This window comes from Helianthus annuus, chromosome 6 (genome assembly GCF_002127325.2).
Source record: "Helianthus annuus cultivar XRQ/B chromosome 6, HanXRQr2.0-SUNRISE, whole genome shotgun sequence".
Lineage (NCBI taxonomy): Eukaryota > Viridiplantae > Streptophyta > Magnoliopsida > Asterales > Asteraceae > Helianthus > Helianthus annuus.
The window spans coordinates 8,616,643-8,639,590 of NC_035438.2; the positions used below are offsets into that span (position 1 = coordinate 8,616,643).

General features: G+C 38.1%; 3 protein-coding genes across 4 annotated transcripts; 2 read left to right on the top strand and 1 right to left on the bottom strand.

Annotated features, from left to right (window-relative positions):
- The first annotated feature begins 6,894 nt into the window (after positions 1 to 6,894).
- LOC110863724 lies at positions 6,895 to 8,244 on the top strand. The gene is made up of 2 exons (XM_022113058.2): positions 6,895 to 6,998; positions 7,600 to 8,244. Exons 1-2 carry the CDS (start codon positions 6,924 to 6,926, stop codon positions 8,242 to 8,244), a joined length of 720 nt encoding a protein of 239 aa, XP_021968750.2. The 5' UTR covers positions 6,895 to 6,923.
- Positions 8,245 to 13,248: 5,004 nt separating this feature from the next.
- On the top strand, positions 13,249 to 16,279 carry LOC110864581 (phospholipase A1 PLIP2, chloroplastic). 2 transcript variants are annotated; one of them, XM_022113682.2, is made up of 5 exons: positions 13,249 to 13,926; positions 14,188 to 14,772; positions 14,870 to 15,286; positions 15,377 to 15,943; positions 16,136 to 16,209. In XM_022113682.2, the coding sequence occupies exons 1-4, from the start codon at positions 13,435 to 13,437 to the stop codon at positions 15,941 to 15,943; spliced, it is 2,061 nt and encodes a 686-aa protein (XP_021969374.1). In that variant the 5' UTR covers positions 13,249 to 13,434; the 3' UTR covers positions 16,136 to 16,209. The 2 variants fall into 2 exon arrangements, with proteins under 2 accessions (XP_021969374.1, XP_021969373.1); XM_022113681.2 differs by having other exon boundaries at positions 15,377 to 16,279.
- Positions 16,280 to 22,422: 6,143 nt separating this feature from the next.
- LOC110944345 (ethylene-responsive transcription factor ERF025-like) lies at positions 22,423 to 22,785 on the bottom strand. Its single transcript, XM_022186006.1, has one exon. It carries the CDS (start codon positions 22,783 to 22,785, stop codon positions 22,423 to 22,425), a length of 363 nt encoding a protein of 120 aa, XP_022041698.1.
- Between the last annotated feature and the right edge of the window lie 163 nt (positions 22,786 to 22,948).

Sequence of the window (22,948 nt, forward strand, 5' to 3'; positions counted from 1 at the left end):
TGTGCCTTCTTTGAGGCATTTCAACAAACACTTTAAGGGCAGAATTTTACATGTGTATTTATCAAGTCCCTAGCTTACCTCTTAGCCAAAATTTCACATGAATCAACCATCTTACAAAGTGGTTAACTTCTATAATTTCTGAAATCACTTCAAAATTGTCAATTTACACTAGATCAACAATCTATTTCCTAGTGTTCATCAAATTTCACATAACTCACTAATCACCTACAATGGTGATCATAGTTTTCACTAAAAATTCACATGATTTCAGCTTGTGTTTGTCTAGGGTTTGTCCCTAAACTCTATAGTAGTTCCTAAATCATCATAACATACACATGCAACTAGAATCTCAGATTATTCCCAATTCATGAGAATTTCAAGTTGAAAGATTTCTCAAAATTTTACATACCTTGTAATCCCCTTGTGATGAGGATCAGGAATCTATGTTTAGAATTCGATTTGAACTTGGATTGAACCTTCAATTTGCAAGATTTCTGAAGTTCTAGGGTTTTGAAGGAGTGGGGGTCGCCCCCTGCTTGCTCTGATCGACCAGACCCCCAAAATGGGGTGTTTGGCTTAGTTTTTATTTGTTTAATAAAAATCAAGTTTCGATTTTAACATTATTGGCCCCTCTAATTTGGTTAGTTAATTAAGTAGGGCACAACCTACATTATTTCTAACACTATTCCCCACTTATTAACTAGGTTAAACATTCCTAATTGAATTAGTGGGTTTTGGGAATCTATGACTAAGTTTAGTTTAAGTCCCGTTAACTCGGGCCTTCTATAAACTTTATTTCCCAAACGCATTCTTTTCTCTTTTTATTAAATATTGGATATAATTATATAATAATCCTAATATTTTCTGGCTTAATTTTTACCACTAACGGTTCCTTAGCCGTCTGTTAGTATTTGCGTGGTTTGATTACCAAACCCGTTTTTGGGGTGTTACAACCGCCACCTTCCAGCTTGTACCGATCAACATGAAAGAACCCATTTGAAGGGGCCAGAGACCGAGAGCTATGGACTACCGTCCGGCGCTCAACATTAGTGATTTATCCCATAAAAGTTAGTAAACATTAAATATATAGGTATATGTATGTATATGATAGATAAAGAATGTATAAGGAGGTTGTGGTTCAGACCCAACAGCTAGCCATTAGCTGAGGTGATATTAGGCTGCATAACTCGATGGCAGGGAACTTGTTATTAGAATTGGTGTAGTACCTGGAAACTCATGATCTTGGAAGCTCAAAGGCTTAACAACTCAGTTGATAAGATATAGTTTCATTTGAGAGAGAGAGAAAGAGAGAGAGAGAGAGATTAGATGGTTGATGTATTTCTAGACCAAATGAAATAATGAAATGAGATGATAGAACTCTCTATTTATAGATGAAAGAATTCCCAACTCTAATGGGCTTGGTTGTAATGGGTTGGGTTAGCCCACTAAGCTTATTATTCTCTAGTTTAGGTTTCCTACTTGTCAATTCCCAACTTTTATTGAGTGGTAGCTTCTATGTACCCATGTTATTAGCCTCAAATAACCAACCATATTTGATAGAGATATTCCCTTCACAAATAAATATTGAAATTTTATTTTATTTTAACATCATCGTATAGGAAATCTTCACAACATTCTAATAAATAGTAACTATTTCGTCTTTTAGTTTATTTCGTCTCTTATTGTAAACTTTAATTTACCGCCCCTTGTATAGTTTAATCACATTTTATTTTTTTTTCTTTTCTTTCAGCGCTTTACTTTTCTACCCCTAAATCTTAATAAAGTAATCATACAGCTTCTAAACTTCAATAATATTGTCGGTTGAAGAAACAGTGATCTAATTGGACCGGATTCAATCGGATCGGGGGTTTAGTCTCTGCATAAAAGGGGTTAATCCTCTCGTTGATTTGGTGGTTGGCTAACTTTCTTCTCCAGTGATCACTGCAAAAAAGAAAGCCGTTAGACTCGCCACGGGGAGAATGGGGGTTCTCTCCGTGACCACCCTCCGGCGTGAGAATAAGTACCGTGATCTCGAGGAAGAAGATGAAGTAGTAAAAGTGAGAGTAAGTGAAGTGTAACTTGTGAGATCATACCTGTGATGCCTTATTTATAACCGGTTTTGGCGGGAAAATGGTGTAATGGAGAGGGTAACGGAAAGCACTTTTCCGTTAGTGGTTATTCCACTTTCCGTCAATAGTTAACTTTATATCCATGCACACAGATTGTGAGTTTGATCGACGGCTGGGGAGATGCCACGTGGAAAGTGGGTTTGTGTAGATCTATCTTCAAGTGAGTGCCATCATCGTAATTAGATGAGAGCTCAGGATCGTGCCACGTCACATTCGGCTATAACTGAATGAGGCCATGCACGATGAGCATTTAAGGCCTTCTAGAAGATCTACAGTTGTAAACCATTGTGCCTTTGCCACGTGTCCATTCTATTATAAAAGAAAAGATACCTTTGTTCAAGTCTTGATTTCAGGCGCGCGGAGATGTTCAGAAGTTTGTCTTCAAGCCTAACTGTACCCTTGCGCGGGCCCGCGCAAGGGTGTTAGTTGGGTGTTAGTTGAATGTTTGTCTCTCTTTTCTTCCGTCCCATGGTCCTCGAAGACTGTTCTTTCCCAGATCTTGTTTAGAACCGTTGCGTAGCCGCGCAAGGTTCTGTTTGAGATGTTCTTTAGAATGAAGTTAGGGTATGGTCCTATGCGCTTACGCAAGGTTTTTGGGACCATACCCCTTCATCGGTATAGATTCAACATCACTTACGTTTTACGTCACGTGAGTCCTTGATGTTAGAAATTCGTGATTTTGTCTTACAGTTTTTCCGGTTTTGGTCATCGTTCAGTTAGCACTGTATTACACCCCTCGCACCCCAAACGTTTGTTGTATGGTTTTACGCCCCCTGCACCGTCCTCTCCCAGAAATAACGCATTAACATCGTTTAAGTCGAAGTTTCGAGCATCGGACGTTGGCGTTTTAGTTCAACCGACTCAGAAGTTTTTGACTTCTTTGTCGGCCTTCTATTTACCGACCTAGCGGAAGAAGTTCTACCGTTGTAGAGACGTTGGCCCATTTAGAGCTATTATAAAGAAGCTTCCAAACCCTCATGTATGGGAAATTCCCTCGTGCCGCTTGATATTCTATTAAAGCCGACTGCACAATATACTAGTCGCTCTCCCCGCTTTACCAACAGTTTTTTTTGACGTTGATAAATCGATTGAAATCTGGTGTATTTGTTGATATTGGTCCACTTGCCTGATATTGAATCCGGTTGCCGGTAATTGTCCCCTACTGACGAGATCGAAAAAGACTGCTCAGATTCGTTTCCAAAACACAACTTTATTTTGGTTTACAAATATTGGGATCCTCTGATACGTCGACACAAGCTCGGGCTAACGGTAACTCCTCTTCATCATCCCATATATGCACGCTTTTTTTGCCCGGGTCTCGGTTGTTTCTTTCTTTTTATGTGACACTCGTTTGCTCCGTTTGGTTTGGTTCGGTTCGATGGTGTCACCGTTTGTGTCTCTGGCTCCTCATCCAGTTGTGTCTGCGGGACGAAGTCGGGCTCGCTTTGTGACGAGTCGAAACCTTGTGGTGAGCTGTAACCTCCCATGTTGAAGTTCAGATTCCAACCGTATTGATTTGGGTCTCACGTGAGGGATTGGTTCAAAAGGTTCATGAAACCGATTTGGTTGTGATTATACTCGACATACCCACTTCTATAGGCGGTTTTCCGGGTGGGAACCGGAGCAACAGGTTGGTTAGGTGCGTTCGTTTGGTTCAGGTCGCCGCTTGTTTGAGGAGGAACGAAGCCCGGGTTGTAGGGATACATATTTTCTAGAGTAAAAACCTTGAGTTTTTATAAAATGTAGAGTAAAGAGAATGATGGTAGAAAGAGTGGTATAAAAAAACAGAGGCGAGAGGTTTATATTTGGTTTAAAGTGTTAAAAAAATAAAACTAATAACATTACCGTTCAACAGTAACATTCTCGTTCCCAAACACTTTTCCAAGCCGTTATCCATTATCGCCATGGTGAGCATCAAAATTTCGAACCGATAGCGCCCGAGGGGCAGTGTAACCTAACGCTATGAGACGCGATGATGAGTGATGACGCTGAGTACCGTTGGAGTACACACAGTCTTAGAGTGATCGGGGCACTCGCGGGGAGGAGGTTCGGTGACCCCATTCCCCGATCGGGAACACCGCCGCCATCACCGTGGGGACCCGAATCGGGGAGGGGTTTCAGGGGTGGTTCACCGCGATGAATTGCACATGGATCGAGGAGATAGACGTTGGCAACGGTCATTTTTAAAAAAAAAATCAATTTTAACAATATAAATAACCAACTTAATCTAATTTTTTACCACACCCACCACTCTTAACTCACTCTAAAAAAATCTATCAAATACAACACAAAATGGATTCCAAGTTCCCGTTTTTTTCTCCCCTACCCGACTTTCCCGACGATGAAGATTCATCGTCAAGCGATGGTAGCTTAATTTTCTTCCAAAATCTCATCCAACAAGCGGAGCTACTAGACACGGCATCGTCTAGTAAAAAAAATTGTCCGTCGATATCGTGTGGGAGGCCATGAGACACTCATGGCCGATTATTTTGTCGAAAATCCAAAATTTAATGCCGATATTTTTCGTCAGAGATTTCGTATGTCCAAGTCTTTGTTCCTAAAAATTGTTAGTGACGTGGAAGCGAATAACGAGTGGTTTCAAGAGGGCTTGGACGGGAGAATGAAGAAAAATTTCACGCCGTTGCAAAAGGTTACTTCTGCGATTAAACAACTTGCAACCGGTAACCCACGAGACGAAAACGACGAGTATTTAAATATGTCTGAAAGGACTCTCGTGAGTGCCTTGAATATTTCTGCGAGAAGGTCTGTACAATGTATGCCGGTGAATTCTTACGTAGACCAACAAGCCACGACGTTGCGCTATTGTACCAGACTCACGAGGAGAGAAATCACCTACCTGGTATGTTGGGTAGTCTGGATTGTACACACTTCGTCTGGAGAATGTGCCCCACAGAATTGCGTGGACAATATATGAGAGGCGATCATCAATACCCGACGGTTATGTTAGAAGCGGTGGCGTCTCAAGATTTGTGGATTTGCATGTTTTTGTGGCCCGGCGGGTTCACAAAACGACATCAACGTGCTGCAACAATCTCCATTATTTCTTACTCAACGAAATGGAACGACGCCAAATTCTCCATTTCAGGTGAACGACCACTTATACAAACGCGGGTATTATCTTACTGACGGGATCTACCCTAGCTGGTCCGTGTTTGTGAAGTCTTTTCCATATCCTCACATCCCGAATGAAAAAAAGTTCAAGAGGCAACACGAGGCCGCAAGAAAAGATGTGGAACGGGCGTTTGGTGTGTTAAAGGCGAAGTGGGGAATACTAAATCGTCCAATGCGTTCGAAAACGGTGAAAAAGATAAGGTCCATCATGTATACGTGCCTTATTTTACATAACATGATTATAAAAGACGACGGAAGGATGATAGCACCGGTACACATTCAAGATCCTCCAGTCGAACCCGTCTTCGATGATACAGCTTATAACGAGCTCATTGACGAAGAAACGCATTGGAGACTAAAACACGATCTCGTTGAGCATCTCGGACGTTTAGATCTACCTCACCTTGAAGTGAGTTCCGACGACGAGTAGTTTGTTTTTATATTTTCCTAGTTTGAATGTAATTTTTATTTTTCTAGTTTGAATGTAATTTTTATTTTTCTAGTTTGAATGTAATTTTTATTTTTAATTTAATGAAATGTCTTTTATTAAATTTTATTTAACTTTTATTAATATTTTTTTAATTTATAAATATGCATAATTTTACAACAAATAACAAAAAAAGCAAGTCCCCTAAGAGGGGAGTGCCGCCATCAAATTAGGGTGTGAGAGGAATTTAAGAGGAGAGTTGACGTGATATATCCTGATTAGGTCTGCGTAAGAGAGGGGACTCCCCTAAGAGGACTCGGGGCGGTCCGTTATGGACTCCCGAGCACGCGTGATCACCCCCGAGCACACCGCCGCCGCCCCCATGATAACGCGTGGAATTTTAAACGCGTTAAATCCAGCACGCGTGAAACTTTGAGTTTTTGACCGTTTTTTTTTGAACGTTGCTTTTTACCGTTTTTCCAACCTTTTTGACCGTTTGAATATTGATTTTTTTTATATAAATACCCACATTTTCAATACACTCAATACAAAAAACCACTCAACAATTCTCACACTCAATACAAAAAATTCAAAAAACTCTCAACTATTTTACAAGAAATATGGAAGGTTCAAGCAAGAGAGGTGGTGGATCGAAAAAAAGAGGTGGCGGTTCGGGTACGAAGAAAATAAGGCCCAAGGTTCGAGCGAATCTTGGTGAGCCCGATCGATTTAGGTTGCAAGACGAACCCGACCAAGTCCCACTCTTTCAAACCCAACAATACCCACCCTTTCAAACCCAACAATATCCACCCTTTCAATCGCAAACGTACCATAACCAACCGTTCGTTCCACCGTTTCAACCTCACCAATTTCAATCGCAAACGTATCAAACCCAACCCCACGCACTCGACCCACTACTAGAAGACAACACCCTCCTTCATCATTTTGCAAAAGCGTGACATGAACCACGTGAACCACAACAAAGTGTTGACGAGGACGAGGAAGAGGAAGAAGAAGCGGAGGAAGAGGAAGAGGAAGAAGAACAAAATGTTGAGGTTCAAGAAATCGTTCCAATCGGCCGACAACCTTGGACGAGCGAGGAGGAGGTCTCGTTGACGAAGGCGTATTTGCACATCTCGGAAAGTAGGAAACACGGGAACGAGCAACGAAAGGAAGCGTTTTAGAGACGGGTTATTAATCATTTTATGAAACTTCCCGGTGCAAGGGTCCGAAACATGGACAAAATGACGTCGAAGTGGTCGGATTTGAACCGAAAAATGAGCCAGTTCAACGCTTGTTTCATTCAAAAGGTATGTTTTTTTTATTAAAAAACAGTTTATTTAAAAAAAACAGTTTTTTTTTATAAAAAACAGTTTATTAATAAAAACAGTTTTTTTTTATAAAAAACAGTTTATAAAAACAGTTTATTAAAAAAAACAGTTTTTATTATAAAAAACAGTTTATAAAAAACAGTAAAAAAAACAGTTTATTTTATAAAAAACAGTTTATAAAAAACAGTTAAAAAAAACAGTTTATTTTATAAAAAACAGTTTATTAAACAGTTTATTAAAAAAACAGTTTATTTTATAAAAAACAGTTTATAAAAAACAGTTAAAAAAAACAGTTTATTTTATAAAAAACAGTTTATTAACCAGTTTATTAAAAAAAACAGTTTATTTTATAAAAAACAGTTTATAAAAAACAGTTAAAAAAAACAGTTTATTTTATAAAAAACAGTTTATTAACCAGTTTATTAAAAAAAAACAGTTTATTTTATAAAAAACAGTTTATTAAAAACAGTTAAAAAAACAGTTTTTTTTTTTTTTAAAAAACAGTTTATTATAAAAACAGTTTATAAAAAACATTTTTTTTTATAAAAAACAGTTTATAAACATTTTATTTTTTTTGTAGAGCCGAAACCCACAAAGTGGAGCGAGCGAGGCGACGATCATGCAACAAGCCACCGAAATGTATTGCACAACGTACCATAAGAGAACTTTTCCACACGTTGCGGCATGGCAAGTTGCGAGACATCACCCGAAGTGGGTCCCCGTTGAGTTGGTTGACACGCATGGTCCTACGGCTCCAAAAAATCGAGGCGGTTCGAAAAGAACAAAGACATCCGATTCGGGGAACTACACGACTTCCGCGTCGGATAACTTGCCCCAAATGAACTTAAACGACGAGCCTCTAGACGAACCCGATCAACCCCTTGACGAGCCCGTTGAGGAAGATACACCCACAAGGCCACGACGCAGACGAGGTGGTGATTCGTCAAGCAAAGGGAAGGAGGCGGTGGCGGAGTCGATCTTTAGAATCGAAGAGGAGAAAATGACCCAATACAAGATGGCCGAACAAAGAAAAGAAACAATGATGACCCTAAAAGTTGAACGGGAGCAGGCGTACAAGGAACACTTGAAAACGATCGAAAGACAAAATGATTTAAAAATCTTGTGTGAAAAACACGCCCATCTCGACGAACCGTTCAAGTCAATTGTCATCGAACAAAAGCGCGCGATTTGCGCAAAGTGGGGTTGGGAGATGCCATCGGTTTAGTTGTTTTTTTTAAATCGGTTTAGTTGTTTTTTTATTTGGTTATGTAATTTTTTTTAAGGTTTAATGAAATTTATAATTTAGTGTTTTATTTTTATTTTCTAATTTTAAATTGAAAATTATAAAAAATGGGAGTGATAAAATCCATCACTAGTGATTCCACCCCTAGTCCATTTCTATCACTAGTGATAGAAATATGGTTGATGACATGTCATGATTTAATTGGAGAGTGGGAGTGATAGAATCCATCACTAGTGATTCCACCCCTAGTCCCCTAAGAGTGGAGTGCCCCTCTCACCCTTTTGAGTTTGATTTAAACATTAATATGGATTATGTTGATAGAAGTTGAAAATGTGATGTGAGATATCTTGTCAGCTGCAATTTGCAATACCTTTTTCAAAATTAATTAAAGTAAAAAAGCAATGAAAATATAGTAGTTAAAAAAAGTCCAAGAAAGTTGGCAGATATAAATAAGGTGGATAAACACGAAAATAACACAATCTTCTGGACACGTCATCCCATCGTGGTTCACCTATACACCGATGACGTGGAATTTAAGTACAACCGTATATTTTCACACACGCTTTCTTCTCGTATGGAGACTATAGAGCTAAAACGATTTCAAGTTATCAACGGTTTCGAGTCTCGACAACATACACACCATTTGCTGAGTCAGCCTAATTTTCAAAGGCATCCTTTTATTTATTTATCATACCCGAACCCGTAGCTACGAGCCTTCAAGAGTCAAGACAACATTTTCTTGCCTCCTTTTATGTTTTGATTACTTGGTATAAGCCGTCAGGCGTCAGCAGGGGCGCAGGATATGAGGGGCCGGGGGGGCGTCCGATCCCCCGAACTTTTTGCGGAGTAGCGTTACGTATCTATTTTTCGTATAGAAATTTGTAGGTTTATACGTTTTCGCCCCCCCCGGTTTAAAAAAAAAATTAGGTATATATTTTTTCGGCCCCCCGGTTAAAATTTTTTTTTGGTATATACGTTTTCGACCCCTCCGGTTTTATAAAAAAATATTTATATAGCCTAAATAAAATTATTTATGTAGCCTATTATATTTAGAACTTGGATTGTATTTTATTACTTATGTAGCCCATTAATGATAAGCCCAAAAAAAAAGGCCAATGTGAAAGAGATGGAGTTAGACGCTGTTAACTGTTGGAATAGGGAGGGCACGGTCAAAAAAAAATTAAACAAACTGCTTGCTGCTGCTAACTGGAGACGAGAACAGAAGAAACAAAAGAGAAGAAAACCCAGGTGCGGGCGTGCGGCTGGAGACGAGAACGAGACGAGGTTGGGTCGCTCTAATCGATTAATCGACTTCAACTCTTCAAGGTATGTGTTTTTTTTATCTTTAGGTTTAAATTAGGGCTTCAATTTATGTTAGTTAGGTTTAAATTAGGGATAAAATTGGACTCATTTTTTGCCCTAAACTTGTTGAAATTAGGGATTTAGGGGTGAAATTAGGCTGTAACCATGCTAGATATTAGAGTTTGATGCTAGATATTAGAAAAAGAAAATGCCTTGTTGATGGTTAATTACATAAAAGGATGACGATCATTTAACTTGTGTTGTTTCTTGTTAGATTACGCTATGGGGAAGAATAAAATCATAACTTCTTTTTTTAAAAGAAAGAATGAAGAACAAGTTGATGGAAACAATGAGATTAAACGTCAAAAAGCTTCAACAAGCGAACCGGTTAATGAACCGAATAATGAACCGGTTAATGAAGCGAATCAAAATATTCAATGAGATTTATGTTTTAATGTTTGAGAACATATTTTATTTGATATTAATGTTTGACCCGATCCGACCCGAATCGAATCACCGACGTCCGACCCGAATATAGAATTTTTTTTTAGGTCCGGTACCTTCCGCCCCCCCCCCCCGAACTTTTTTTTCAAGCTTCGCCACTGGGCGTCAGCACTCATGAAACCGTTCAAATCGAGTCAATCAACTTTTTTTTTAACGGTGAACTTTATGTATAAGGTTATTACACTCTACAAATAGGAGAGCCACGTATTGCCCCACTTTGGGTATGATATGTTGTGTTAACCAGGCCCACACTGGCTACAAAGTTTGGCTTTTTTGGGTGTTCCCTCGGGAAACTATACCGCGGGTTGCCACTTGATAGTCATGCCACAATAAGAGCAGAACTCTCTGACGTAACACACGGTGGGACGAAAACCCGGTTGGCTCAGGAATCGAACTGACAACCTCACACAAGACCTAGTCCAAATCCTTCATTGCCTATATTGCCTTATTTTGAGATCAAAATAAGGCAATTATAGTGAAGCACAACAATGAGTTGTAGTTTAAAAAGGGCACATGTAGTCCAAATCCTTCATTGCCTATATCCACCCCAATATAACACAAATGGAAATTCAACTTGAGTTTTCATGGGAAAACCCAAACCTCCTACTACAACGACGCATGAAGATGAGTCAATCAAATTAGTTAGTTGTTTTTATAATCATTATAGTGATTCTATCCAGGATTATTTTCAAAGCATTCAAGCCGGACCATGGGACATTATAATATTCAAAGTTTTAATAATATTCTTTGTTAAATAAGATACTTTAGATGTGGTCATTCTTTCCATTGGTCTTTTACACCGTAATACCATGAAAATACGGACACAATGCCAAAAATTATACACGATAAATAAACAACAATATTTGGGAAACCTAATAAGCTTCCATGTTTTTTTGTTGAAAAGTAATTACTTTTTGTATGGTTAAATCCCGACCTTATTTGGTACAAAGTAGTAAGTAATAACACAAGTTTTCTCTAATGTGTTTAGGGGACACTTTAGTTTTTGTATGGTTAAATCCTGACCTTATTTAAAAGTTGTGAGTGAGTGGTGACCACTCCTACCCTCTTACACAAAACAAAACAATCTTTGTATTTACCCAAGTTTCATGTAGTCACTAGTGCTTGAGGAGAATGCTATGTTGACATTTATCCTAACGAGTCCAATATTATTGGAATTATGGATTTAAATAATTCCAACTATTAGCCGTTGGCCGGCAGCGGTTTCAACTTTAAAAATAACCAGTGGCGGTTCAACATTCTCACATATTATAAATCAATGAACCTTTATTAACAGAACTTTAATTTTTTGTGTGTCCCATTTTTCTTTTCTGTTAGTAAAGATCTATTGGTTTATAATATGTGAAAAATGTGAGACCACCACTGGTTATTTTTTAAGTTGGAACCATTGTCCGCCAACGGCTAATAGTTATATTATTAAAATCCATTATTCCAATATTATTTAATTGAAGATGTTTAGTCCAATATTATAATCTAAGACGGTTTTATATGTGTACTTAAGTCCTTAAAGTTTCATTTTCTACACAGAAGGTTTTATAACTACTTATTTTTTTAAATCCATTATCCTTCTAAATTCCACATTACTCTTCTGCACACATTCACCTTCATCAGTGATTATATTGATGGATAATAAAATGTATTATTGTGGTGTAATTTGTTGTTACGTGTGATTATAGATTAATACTCTCCATATATCCATTATCTGGTGGTCTAGCGATATGATGTTTGCCTTAAAAAAATAGTATGGGTTTAAATCTTTGCAATTACAAGGATATATGATTAGGGATGTAAACGAGCCGGGCCGAGCCCGAGCTTGACTGGGCTCGAGCTCGGCTCGTCATGTTTTTATGAAGCTCTAGCTCGAGCTCGGCTCGCGAGTAAAACCCAAAGCTTGAGCTCGGCTCGAGCTAAAAAAGAACAACCTCAGACAAGCTAAAAACTCACCTCGAGCTCGCTTCAATATCGCTTAAACGAGCCAAAGCTCGGATCGAGCTCGACTCACCAATGTTATCATCATTATTCTTATATTATATATAAAATAAATAAATTTTTGTTTGGGCTCGTTTAGGCTCGCGAGCCTAAACAAGCTTTGTATTTCAGGCTCGAGCTCGGGCTCGTTAAAGCTTTGCTCGTTCGAGCTTTTAACTGAGTCGATAACGAGTAACTCTCGAGCCTTTGGACATATTTACACCCCTATATATAATATCTAGGTGTTTAAATTGTTATTAAAAAACAAAAATTAATTCAAGGTATGTTTGGCAAGTGTCTTCAAATTTCGTGGTTATTTGAATTAAAATACGTGACCATTTTGGATAAAAATATGATCTACTTATCTAATTTGTTCAAGTGATTATTTTCATAATATTTTTGTTTGTGACCATTTACATACAGTAATTTTTTTTTAAATTAATATAAATTGTGTTTTTTCATATAATTGTCAACTAAAAAACACATCGCAAACGTTGGTCTGGCCACGCCTCCTCCACACCTCACTTTTTTGAATGTGTATTGATGAAACCCACATCTATATATCATGTGTCGAGTAATACCCCAAATCTAAACCCCTCCACATCCTATAGTCTAAATGATTGAGGATCTTGACTAATGTGATACACACTTACGTAGACTTTAAAATATCTTTAGTGAGCGGAATTATAAAATACATAAATGAATTATGCATATTACTATTTAGCAAAAGTAGAAAATAGATAATTTAGCATGTTAAAAGAAAAGTAGCTACTAAATACACCTCTCTTTTATTAGTTACACTATATCAAGTAAAAGATAGTGTGTATTTAGACTAAGGATTAACATTTGATATCGATACTAAATCAGTATTGTATCATTACCAAACTGTATTAGATATATTCGATACTAGTATCGATTTTTTCTGCTTTTCGATACCAATACTTACGGGTAAAATATTAGTAAATACTGATGTAGGTACCGATACCAAACCAGTATATTCAATATCAATACCGGTACCAACTTTTTCTGTCGATACCAGTACCAAACCAGTATACAATACAAATACCGATACCAAACTGGTACATTACTCACCTATACAGACACACCTTAAAGAAAACAAATAAATATTGGAAAAAAGGCAAAGATTGATTAGGAGAGAGAAATAGTTTGATATTTGATATTTGATAACAACTATATATGGCAACCTTCACCGAAACAACGTGTACATATCACTATTCTTTTCTTCATTTTACCTTCAAATCTCACAAAAATAATAATTTCGTGCCTTATACGATACCAACTAAAATCATTTCAATCATATTTCATTACACTCGTAAATTTCATAATTCATACAAAAAAAATCATTAAAATCAAATATTAATGGATGGTATCTTGTTAAAAACCGGGTTCATCGGAATAACAACTCCGATCACCGGCGGCGAGATTCGCAAAACCCCATCTCAAATCGCCACCGTCGTCAGCCGTACGCCGCCGACAGCCACCGCTATTTCATCGGAGAAACCCACAGTGTCCGGTCCCTGGGGGTTCTCGTTAAAACTCCCGTTCACTTCTTTCTTCGTCGGTAACAGAAACCGTCACGATGCGTTGGCTGTAGACGACGCCGTTTCGGTTGACAGAAAAGACGAAACAATTGAAGAAGTTAGAAATTCTCTGGAGAGTGGGTTGAATATTGAAGATGGGGTTGAACAAGAGTGTGATGCGTGTAGGGTTGATGATGATGATGATGTTCGAATTGAGTTCGATAAAAGCTCGTTTTCGAAATTGTTAAGAAGGGTTTCTTTAGCTGAAGCAAGGGTGTATTCTCAAATGTCTTATTTGGGGACATTAGCTTACTCCATACCTCAAATAAAGGTACCCCATGTTTCAGATCTTTATATTGTTTTATGTTGTAGATAAGGTGTTTGATGAAATGCCTCAAAGGGGTTTTATAGTTGATAATGATATGATGCATTTAGAGATTTTGAGTGAATGGTTATAGTGGTTGAATTGTGTTATTTATTGATATTTATTTTATAAATTAGATGTTAAAAAGACCTGATTTGTTGCTAGTTAATTAGTTATAAATTACAATCAGAATGAAATCTTAAAATTTGTTTTATCGCGTTCGTGCAGCCGGGGAATCTTTTAAAACATTACAGACTCCGTTTTGTTACGTCGTCGCTAGAGAAGAAAGCGCAGCTAGCTGCAAAGGCGGAAAAGGAGAAGCAACAAGAACAAGAACAAGAATTCGACCCGAAGAAGAAAGAAGACGAAACATTGAAAGACGGGAAAGATATAGTCACAGAAGTAGAACAACAAGAAACCGAACAGACCTGTGAAAGCGATGAGGATAAGGGAGGAAGGAATCTGATAAGTGCATCCACAGCTTATCATATCGCAGCCTCGGCTGCTTCGTTTCTGCATTCGCAAACAAAGAGCATTGTTCCTTTCAAGTCTTCCGAAAACAATAGTGAAGTTAATATGACAGAAGCAGAGGTTGCTTCGTTAATGGCAACAACCGACTCGATGACTGCTGTGGTTGCTGCTAAAGAAGAAGTCAAACAAGCTGTTGCAGATGATTTAAACTCGATGCATTCATCCCCTTGTGAATGGTTCATATGTGATGACGATGAAAGTACTAGATACTTTGTCATTCAGGGGTCTGAATCACTTGCATCATGGCAAGCTAATCTTCTTTTCGAGCCCGTTCAGTTTGAGGTAACACTTTCGTTAACACGTGTTATATAAACAATAAACTTATAAACCGTATCTTATTTAACTTATATGTTGTTGACAAAATTACCGTAATGTTCAGGGTATGGATGTAATTGTGCATCGGGGTATATACGAGGCTGCAAAGGGTATGTACGACCAAATGCTGCCTGAGATTCTTGCACATATTCAACATCACGGTGATCGTGCGAAACTTCGGTTCACCGGCCATTCACTCGGTGGAAGCTTATCGTTACTCTTAAATCTCATGTTGCTAATAAGAGGACAAGTTCCTCGTAGTTCATTACTTCCCGTTATAACATTCGGTGCACCCTCGGTTATGTGCGGTGGTGATCGTTTGCTTCATAAACTCGGGTTACCGAAAAGTCATCTTCAAGCAATCACAATGCACCGCGACATCGTTCCCCGAGCCTTTTCTTGTAAATATCCTAGCCGTGTAGCTGAGCTTCTTAAAGCGGTTAATGGGAAATTCCGAAATCACCCCTGCCTTGATAACCAGGTAGAAATATGCTCATTTGTTCTTGTTGTCGCATGCGTTTTTCACCTTTTGTTGATAGAAATAGTTAACATATGTTCTATTTTGTGACAGAATTTATTGTATGCTCCAATGGGAGAATTCTTGATTCTACAGCCCGATGCAAAATTTTCACCGAGCCATGATCTTCTTCCTTCGGGTAGCGGTCTATACGTTTTGACCTCGTCAGTATCTGATATGATCGAAGCAGATAAACAAACGCGGGCCGCACAGTCTGTGTTCTTGAACACACCACACCCGTTAGAGATCTTAACCGACCGGTCAGCATACGGTTCAGGTGGTACAATCCAGCGCGACCATGACATGGCATCATACATGGTGTCAGTTCAAAGCGTGATCCGTCAAGAGCTGAACCACGCAAGAAAAGCCCGACGGGAACTTCGTCGACGGGCTTGGTGGCCGCTGGTTGCACGAAGCGGTAATGGCGGGGTTGGTATGAGGTCAGGTCAAGGTCAAAGTCAAAGTCGGGTCAAATTCACAAGAGTGTTACAGACAGGAAGTGAGTCTTTGAAAAGGTTCACAAGGCTGGTTGCTTCTGATCATATGAGTTTGCTTGTAATAGTGTTGCTCCCTGCAAGATTGTTTCTTGTTGAGGCATATAATGTAATTGGATCCATTTAGGTACATGGTTGTAAAAGTCGCTAGTCGCTCCCTATTCGGATTTGAGAGTACTCGGGACTACTCGGGAAGTACTCGGCCTAGGCGGAGATTACTCGGGGAGTAATTAGCCTAGGCAAAGAGTACTCGGCCCTCGGCAGCCTACCTTGTAGCGAGTACTCGGAGCCTAGGCGGGACTTTTACAACAATGTTTAGGTATGGGTAAAATTGTAAAAGTGTAAAAGTGTAATAGAACATTCTTTATTGTTTGAACTTGTCATACATGAAAATATGATGAATGTAGAAAAAGAAAAGGTAAGTACCAATAGTTGATTAATTGATGTGTGTTATTTGGTCGTATAACGACTTGTCGCGTATGGAATGAGATATATGTCGCGTAGGTGCAACAAACTCGGTTAATAATTAGATGTTGAGAATGAGTGCAATCGGCGTCATGTAAATGTGACCGTGGTTTAAACGTGACGGAAGTCCGTTAGGGGATGTTGAGATGGAGTGCAAGCAGGATCACACAAATGTGATCATGGTTTAAAGTTTAAACGTGAGTGAAGGACCACATGTGGATGATGGGGACAAAAGAGGGGTCATGGTTCGGACCCTAGTAGCCGGCCACTTGACTTGTTGAATCAGCTTTGGTTAACTGGATGGATATATACAAGCTGCGTCAGATCTTCCTTGTATGTATATATATCCACAATGTTTCCTCCGCCTTTTTTAGACTCCTCGTGTGTAGGACCAAGCTAAACATATAATGTCGGAGCCAAATGATGTGTAAAAAAACTAATTTAGCAATTCGTTATTTATGTATTTACATCAGGTTCTGTGTAGTGGTGTGGCGCTCATGGCCACATCAGGCCCATATGAGAGCATTAAGGGCTCGAGCGTGAGTCTTGGTGACGTCAGTTTGATCTTCACTCGTTGTCAATACCCACAACTCAATTCATATAGATACGACATTTACATAAGGTTTGGAAGTTTGGTGATGTCAATATTGGCCAAATTTCTTCGTTTTAACCGAAAAGGGAGGTGTTGGAGGTCCCATTTTTGGTATGTCATGGAATTAACAGTGTAAATGAGTCGACTCAAGCTTGAGCATGGCTCATTTCAAGCTTATATTTCTAAAGCTCAAGCACAGCTTCTATGTAATTGTTCAAACTCGTGCCAGTCTCAGTTATTATTCTATTTGTATTAAGTATTATTTTTACAGGGAAGGGATAATGTGAGAACTACAAAGTTAATGGAGAAAAGAGAGAACTACAAACTTAATCTTTACCAAAATTTTAAAAAGAATTAAAAACTAAAAATACGTAAATCGACGAGCTATACACACACATTGTATGAACTACATACATGTACATACATTCGCGAGCTACATGTATGTAGTTTATCAATCTACATATAATTTTTTTTAATTTTCTTTTACTTTACAATAATAACTTTTTAATAAAAAAGTTGGGAAAATGAAAAACAATTGTTTGATTGATAATTGTTCTATCACGGAACTATGTGGTTCTCTCACCATCCAACACACCCTATATTTATAAGTATACTTTTTATAGTATAGTATAATATAATATAATATATTAATATGTTAAATAAAAACTATATAAATAATAGGCTCGATAAGTAAAATTCAGGCTCGGGAACGCTTATTAAACAAGCTTACTTTTAAGTTTTAATTTTGAGCTCGGACCCGTTTAAGTTCGGCTCAATTCAAGTTTTTAGCGAGCCACCAATAACATGGCTTGTCGACACCTCTACATGAAATCCTCCGTAACCCCTTACATAGAGATGTGAAATGAGCAATTGTATTTTTGCCCAAATTGGACAAACCTAAACAAAAGCGTGCTAAGTACCAAACAGAATTTCACTAAATGACCATCAAGCCAGGGGAACCATACTACCAGGGTTGGGGGTAATATTGTACTAAGTAATAACTGAAAATTCACTAAATGACAATCGAGTAAAGTATAAGAGTGCAAACAAAAATTCACTAAATAACAAAGCCAGATGGTGTAAATGAATATTCATTAAATAACAAACCACTAAATGATAAATGAGTAATGTACATTAGGTGTAAATAAAAATTCGATAAATGTCGAAGCACTAAATAACTAACGAGTAAAGTATACGAGTGTAAATGAAACTTAACCAAATGACAAAAGACACTAAAAGGCGAGAAAATTACTATTAATAACTATGGTCTAAATTAATATATAAATAATAATAATAAATAAAACATATGCAAACGAATATTACATTTTTTGAAGTCGAAATAGTGTTCTTGCAAATTCACTAAATAACAATCGAGTAAAGTACAAAAGTGCAAAAAAAAAAAAAAATCACTAAAAGACACAATCAGATGGTGTAAATGGAAATTTATTAAATGACAAAACAATAAATGACAACGGAGTAAAGTACATGAGTTGTAAATAAAATTTTCTAAATGACGAACCACTAAGTAACAAAACAAATGAGTAAAGTATACGGGTTGTAAATGGAAATTAACAAAATGACGAATCACACGAAAAAATTATTATTCCTAACTATTTTTTAGCAACATTATCATTCACGTATATGATGATGAGTTCTTACGTAGACCGACAAGTCAGGATGTTAAGGTTTTGTATAAATGACATGAAGAAAAGCCTCACATTTCTGGGATGATGATAGTATCGACTATACACATTTGGTTTGGAGAATGTGTCCCACTGCTTTGCGAGGCTAATATACTAGAGGTGATCATAAAGTCTTGACGGTCATGCTCGAAGCGGTTGTGGCACAGGATTTTCACATGCAGGATCCTTCGATTCAGCCCGTTTTGAACGACGATGTCCTTGCTAAGTTGATGAATTCAGATATGCATTTTCGACTTCAATTTGATCTTGTGGCACATTTTGCAATTCAAGATTCACCCTACCTATTTGAGTTGGACGATGAATAGTTTATTTGTATTTTAATTTGAATTATGCTTTTTATTTGAATTGTCTTTTAGTTTGAATTATGTATTATTTTATTTTAAATGAAAGTGTATTAATTTGTTGATTTTGTTTTTTAAATTTAAAAATATAAAAAAGTTTAGGGTAGTTGAGAGAAGTGATGTCAGTGTTTTGATGGTTTAAGGGTTGTTTAGGGTTGAAATGATGTGGCAATGCAGGATTGAAGAGAGCGAGGGTACTTGAATGGGGTGCCCCTCCATCCTAAAAGACGAAAAAAATTACTATTTCTATCTATGTTCTAAATTAATATAGAAAAATAATAATAAACAAATAAAACATATGAGAACGAATATTGCGTTTTTAAAGTCGAAATAGTGTTTTCGTTCAACTTTGATGGTCAAAAACTGTTACATATCAAACGAGAGAGCTCAACCAAAAAGGCTAGTCTGGTGGGTGAGAGAGCTCATTTGGTATATAAACCTCACATCAGTTGTCCATACAACCGATGTGCGACAAGTCTCGTACCTTGCAATGGTGTTATTCCATAACAAAAACTTGGATATAATTCGAATGAGCAGTGAAGCACAATTGCACAAAGCCATGGATATATTTATCTATGATTTTGAACATCAACATATTCTGATTATTGTGTTTGGATAGTAACATGAATGACCAGATCTTATCGTCCAGCAGAATCCGTAAAAATCATGACCATAGTACCCCATCCATAATTTGATCCAAACCACAAAGATCAAACAATGCAATTTACTCTATAATAAAACTATATTTTTGTAAATCATAATTTGGTTTGACTAGTGAAGCTATTCAAGTTGCGTATGAAACTCAGACCCCGAACTCGTTTAAGTGAGTTTCATCTTAAGCTTAAGCTTGTTTAAACTCGGCTATATCTACTCTTAGTAATTTATGAACAACTCGAATCAAAAGGATGGATGGAGTAAAGGAATTAGTAACCATTCATGTGTAGATATCTAGACAGCTCAATAATTTAGAAAAGCTGTCATGAGCATACATATCTAGAAATGTGTCATTAGCAGACAAATCAAGTTCAAAACCAGTTGGCTCCGGTTCGCTTATTTTGACCGCGATAGCCTAAACTTTAGGTTGATTCAACCTTTTCACTTTTGTGATTGAAACATTGTTTGAATGCAGCGGGTCGTGAATAGTAGTCTCTCAACCATTAAGAGTCACTTCGTCTTTTTTTTTTTGGTAAAGGGTTACCCCGGTGAAATTTATAAATCAAGCAAATAATACACGAGAGCGCCTGAGCGACGCACTAGTTAGCTAGTCCCGACATGCCAAGACTAGACAATGCCACAAAAAAAAAAAAAAAAAAAAAAAAACAACCCAAAACAGCCAAACCAGACACCCATCCTATCTTGCGTTTTGAGCTTATTCTTGATTACAAGCCAGAAATGAAAAGAGTGTCTAGGAATACATTGACCGAACCACACCAGCTCCATCCACGCCACTTCATTTGCTCGGTTCCGTACACTATTCCATACCTGAGCCGAGCTAAAATGTTGCTGGTGACCTTGATTATCCTTCCAAAACAGCTTATCCCTAGCATTTTGCGTGATATTAGGAGCACCCAAATTGTTCAAAACAGGGTATAGATCAAACCACGCTGCTGGCCATTTCCAAATACCCAAATCATCAACTATATCTGACACTGTAGAGAACATAGAAAAACCTGCATTGTGAATCCTTCTCGGTGAGATGAAGTCACTTAACGGGCTGCATTCACACCAATTGTCATTCCACGTGTTAGCTTGTCGACCGTCACCTAATGCATACCAAATAAACGGCCGAACCGTATTTCGAATAGAAAGCAACTTCCTCCAACCCCAACTCAGACTACCACGGGACGATAAATTCCAAAAACTCTTGCCTTTGATCCTATACGAGTGGATCCACTTAACCCACAGAGATTCTCGTTTTGTGATAAGACTCCAAATGTGATTAGTGAGCAGAGCTTTATTCACATCAGAAATATTTCGAATCCCCAAACCTCCTTCAAACTTCGGCAAGCAAACCGATTTCCATGCAACCTTCGGTTTAGAAACTTGATTAGAACCTCCACTCCACAAAAAATTGCGCATTCGCTTTTCAATATCCTTAACAATACGAATCGGAAGCATAAAAACTGAAGCCCAATAAATATGCATGGCAGACAATACTGAATTAATCAGCTGAAGCCTTCCTGCAAACGAAAGGGACTTAGTCATCCAATTATCTACCCTCTTTTCCAGGCGGTCCACCAAAACTTTACAGTCCTTGTACATCAACTTAGACGAGATTAGGGGAACTCCGAGATAGCGAACTGGAAGCTCTCCTTCTTTGAAAGGCATAAGACTCAAAATTTCCTGTTTAACCTGTTGATCAACATTACCAAAATAAGCTGTGCTTTTCTCCAGATTCGGTTTTAAACCCGAAACCCGAGAAAAAAGACGTAAGGCCTCCCTTATGACCTTGACCGAGCTCGTGTCAGCATTAACAAACAGGCACAGATCATCCGCAAACGAGACATTTATGATCTTCTGTTGTTTACATTGGGCATGATATCTGAACGCAGGGTTCAAGTCAGCATTTTGTTGTAAAAGCAAAGTGAGAACTTCCATTACCAAAGTAAATAAGTATGGAGTAGGATTGGTTTTGCAATTCAAAAGGGAGTTGCGGCTAGGGGTGCTAAACGGGTTGTCTTTGCGGGTTGGCGGGTTCAACCCGACCTGAACCCGAAAATCGTATCGTACATATGAACCCGAACACGACCCGAAGTTTCACGGGTTGACCCGAACACGGCCCGTTTAACCCGAATTTTTTACTTTTTTTTTTCTGAAATTTATATAATAAAATTACAATTTAGTTAAAAACACAAATGTGTATAATAATATCATATGTAATTATAAAATCTATGTTAATTTCTCTTTTTAAGTTATAATCATGACATAAAATACACACCCCATTTAATTTATAACATAAAATATATTGTAAAATATATAATATAGTATAAATGTGTTAAACGGGTCATCCCGCCAACCCGACCAGGTTGACCCGAACCCGACCCGTTAACCTAAATGGGTTTGCGGGTTCAACCTGAAACTGACCCGAACCCGTTTAGACGAAACCTAAACCTGCGAATTTTTTGTTGGGTTCGTGTCGGGTTTTCAGGTCGTGTCAGAAATTCACAACCCTAGTTGCGGCGCAACTTGTTACCCGTTTACCTACCATTTGTTTGTAATTTGTTATTTTGCCATTTTAATGATATATTTAAGATGATTATCTTTTCCATAATCTTGTTTTGAAATAAAAATAAGGAGTAATCTCCAAAATAGCCAAGACTTGGTCAACATTTCAAAAATAGCCAACTAAAAGTCTAAAACCCCTCATAGAGGGGTTTCACAAATTCCCACGCGTCTCAAGACGTTTCCTCATCAACCATCCACCGAAAGCCACGTGTCCACAAGTGCTGAAACGTCCCAAAACACTGAAACGTCTCAGGTGAAACGTCTCTGCTGTTTTCTCTCTCTACAACCGCTCGTTTTCCGGCAATCTTCTCCGGCGATTAAGTTTTGACGTCAGCGAAGTTGTGGTAGGTGACGGTGATAAAACCCAGATGGTTTTGAGCGACAACGCAGCCACATCGTATGCTGACGCTGCCATCTCCGGCCTTGGGTAAGTCCCCAGCCAGATACGCTTGCTTGTACGTGGCTCCCGAATCTCCGAAACCCATTTGCCACTGCGACTTCGTATCCCACGATATGTAGGATGTTTTCCGGTGGCATTTGGGCTGCTGCGGCGGTTAGAGGTGCTCACGACATTGGTTTTGGCTGGTAACTCAACTTCCAAAATTTTAGGATTTTGTGGTGGAGGTGGAGGGGGGTCAGCCATCTATGGGTGTATATATATGACTGAGTACAAAAGTGTCGTGTCTTGAACAAATAGGACGGGGAGATGGATTTACCAAAAAGATGTATGTGCTGCAAATGAGGTAAATTAAGATGATATATATGAGTCTATATATATCTATGTATGTGTGAATTGAAGTGATAAA

Excerpts from the sequence above, each read along its gene's own strand:
- LOC110863724 (XM_022113058.2), top strand. The coding sequence starts at position 6,924 with ATGGACAAAATGACGTCGAAGTGGTCGGATTTGAACCGAAAAATGAGC. Across the intron at positions 6,999-7,599 it reads ACGCTTGTTTCATTCAAAAG|AGCCGAAACCCACAAAGTGG; the intron begins GTATGTTTTTTT and ends TTTTTTTTGTAG.
- LOC110864581 (XM_022113681.2), top strand. The coding sequence starts at position 13,435 with ATGGATGGTATCTTGTTAAAAACCGGGTTCATCGGAATAACAACTCCG. Across the intron at positions 13,927-14,187 it reads ACTCCATACCTCAAATAAAG|CCGGGGAATCTTTTAAAACA; the intron begins GTACCCCATGTT and ends GCGTTCGTGCAG. Across the intron at positions 14,773-14,869 it reads TCGAGCCCGTTCAGTTTGAG|GGTATGGATGTAATTGTGCA; the intron begins GTAACACTTTCG and ends CGTAATGTTCAG.
- LOC110944345 (XM_022186006.1), bottom strand. The coding sequence starts at position 22,785 with ATGGCTGACCCCCCTCCACCTCCACCACAAAATCCTAAAATTTTGGAA.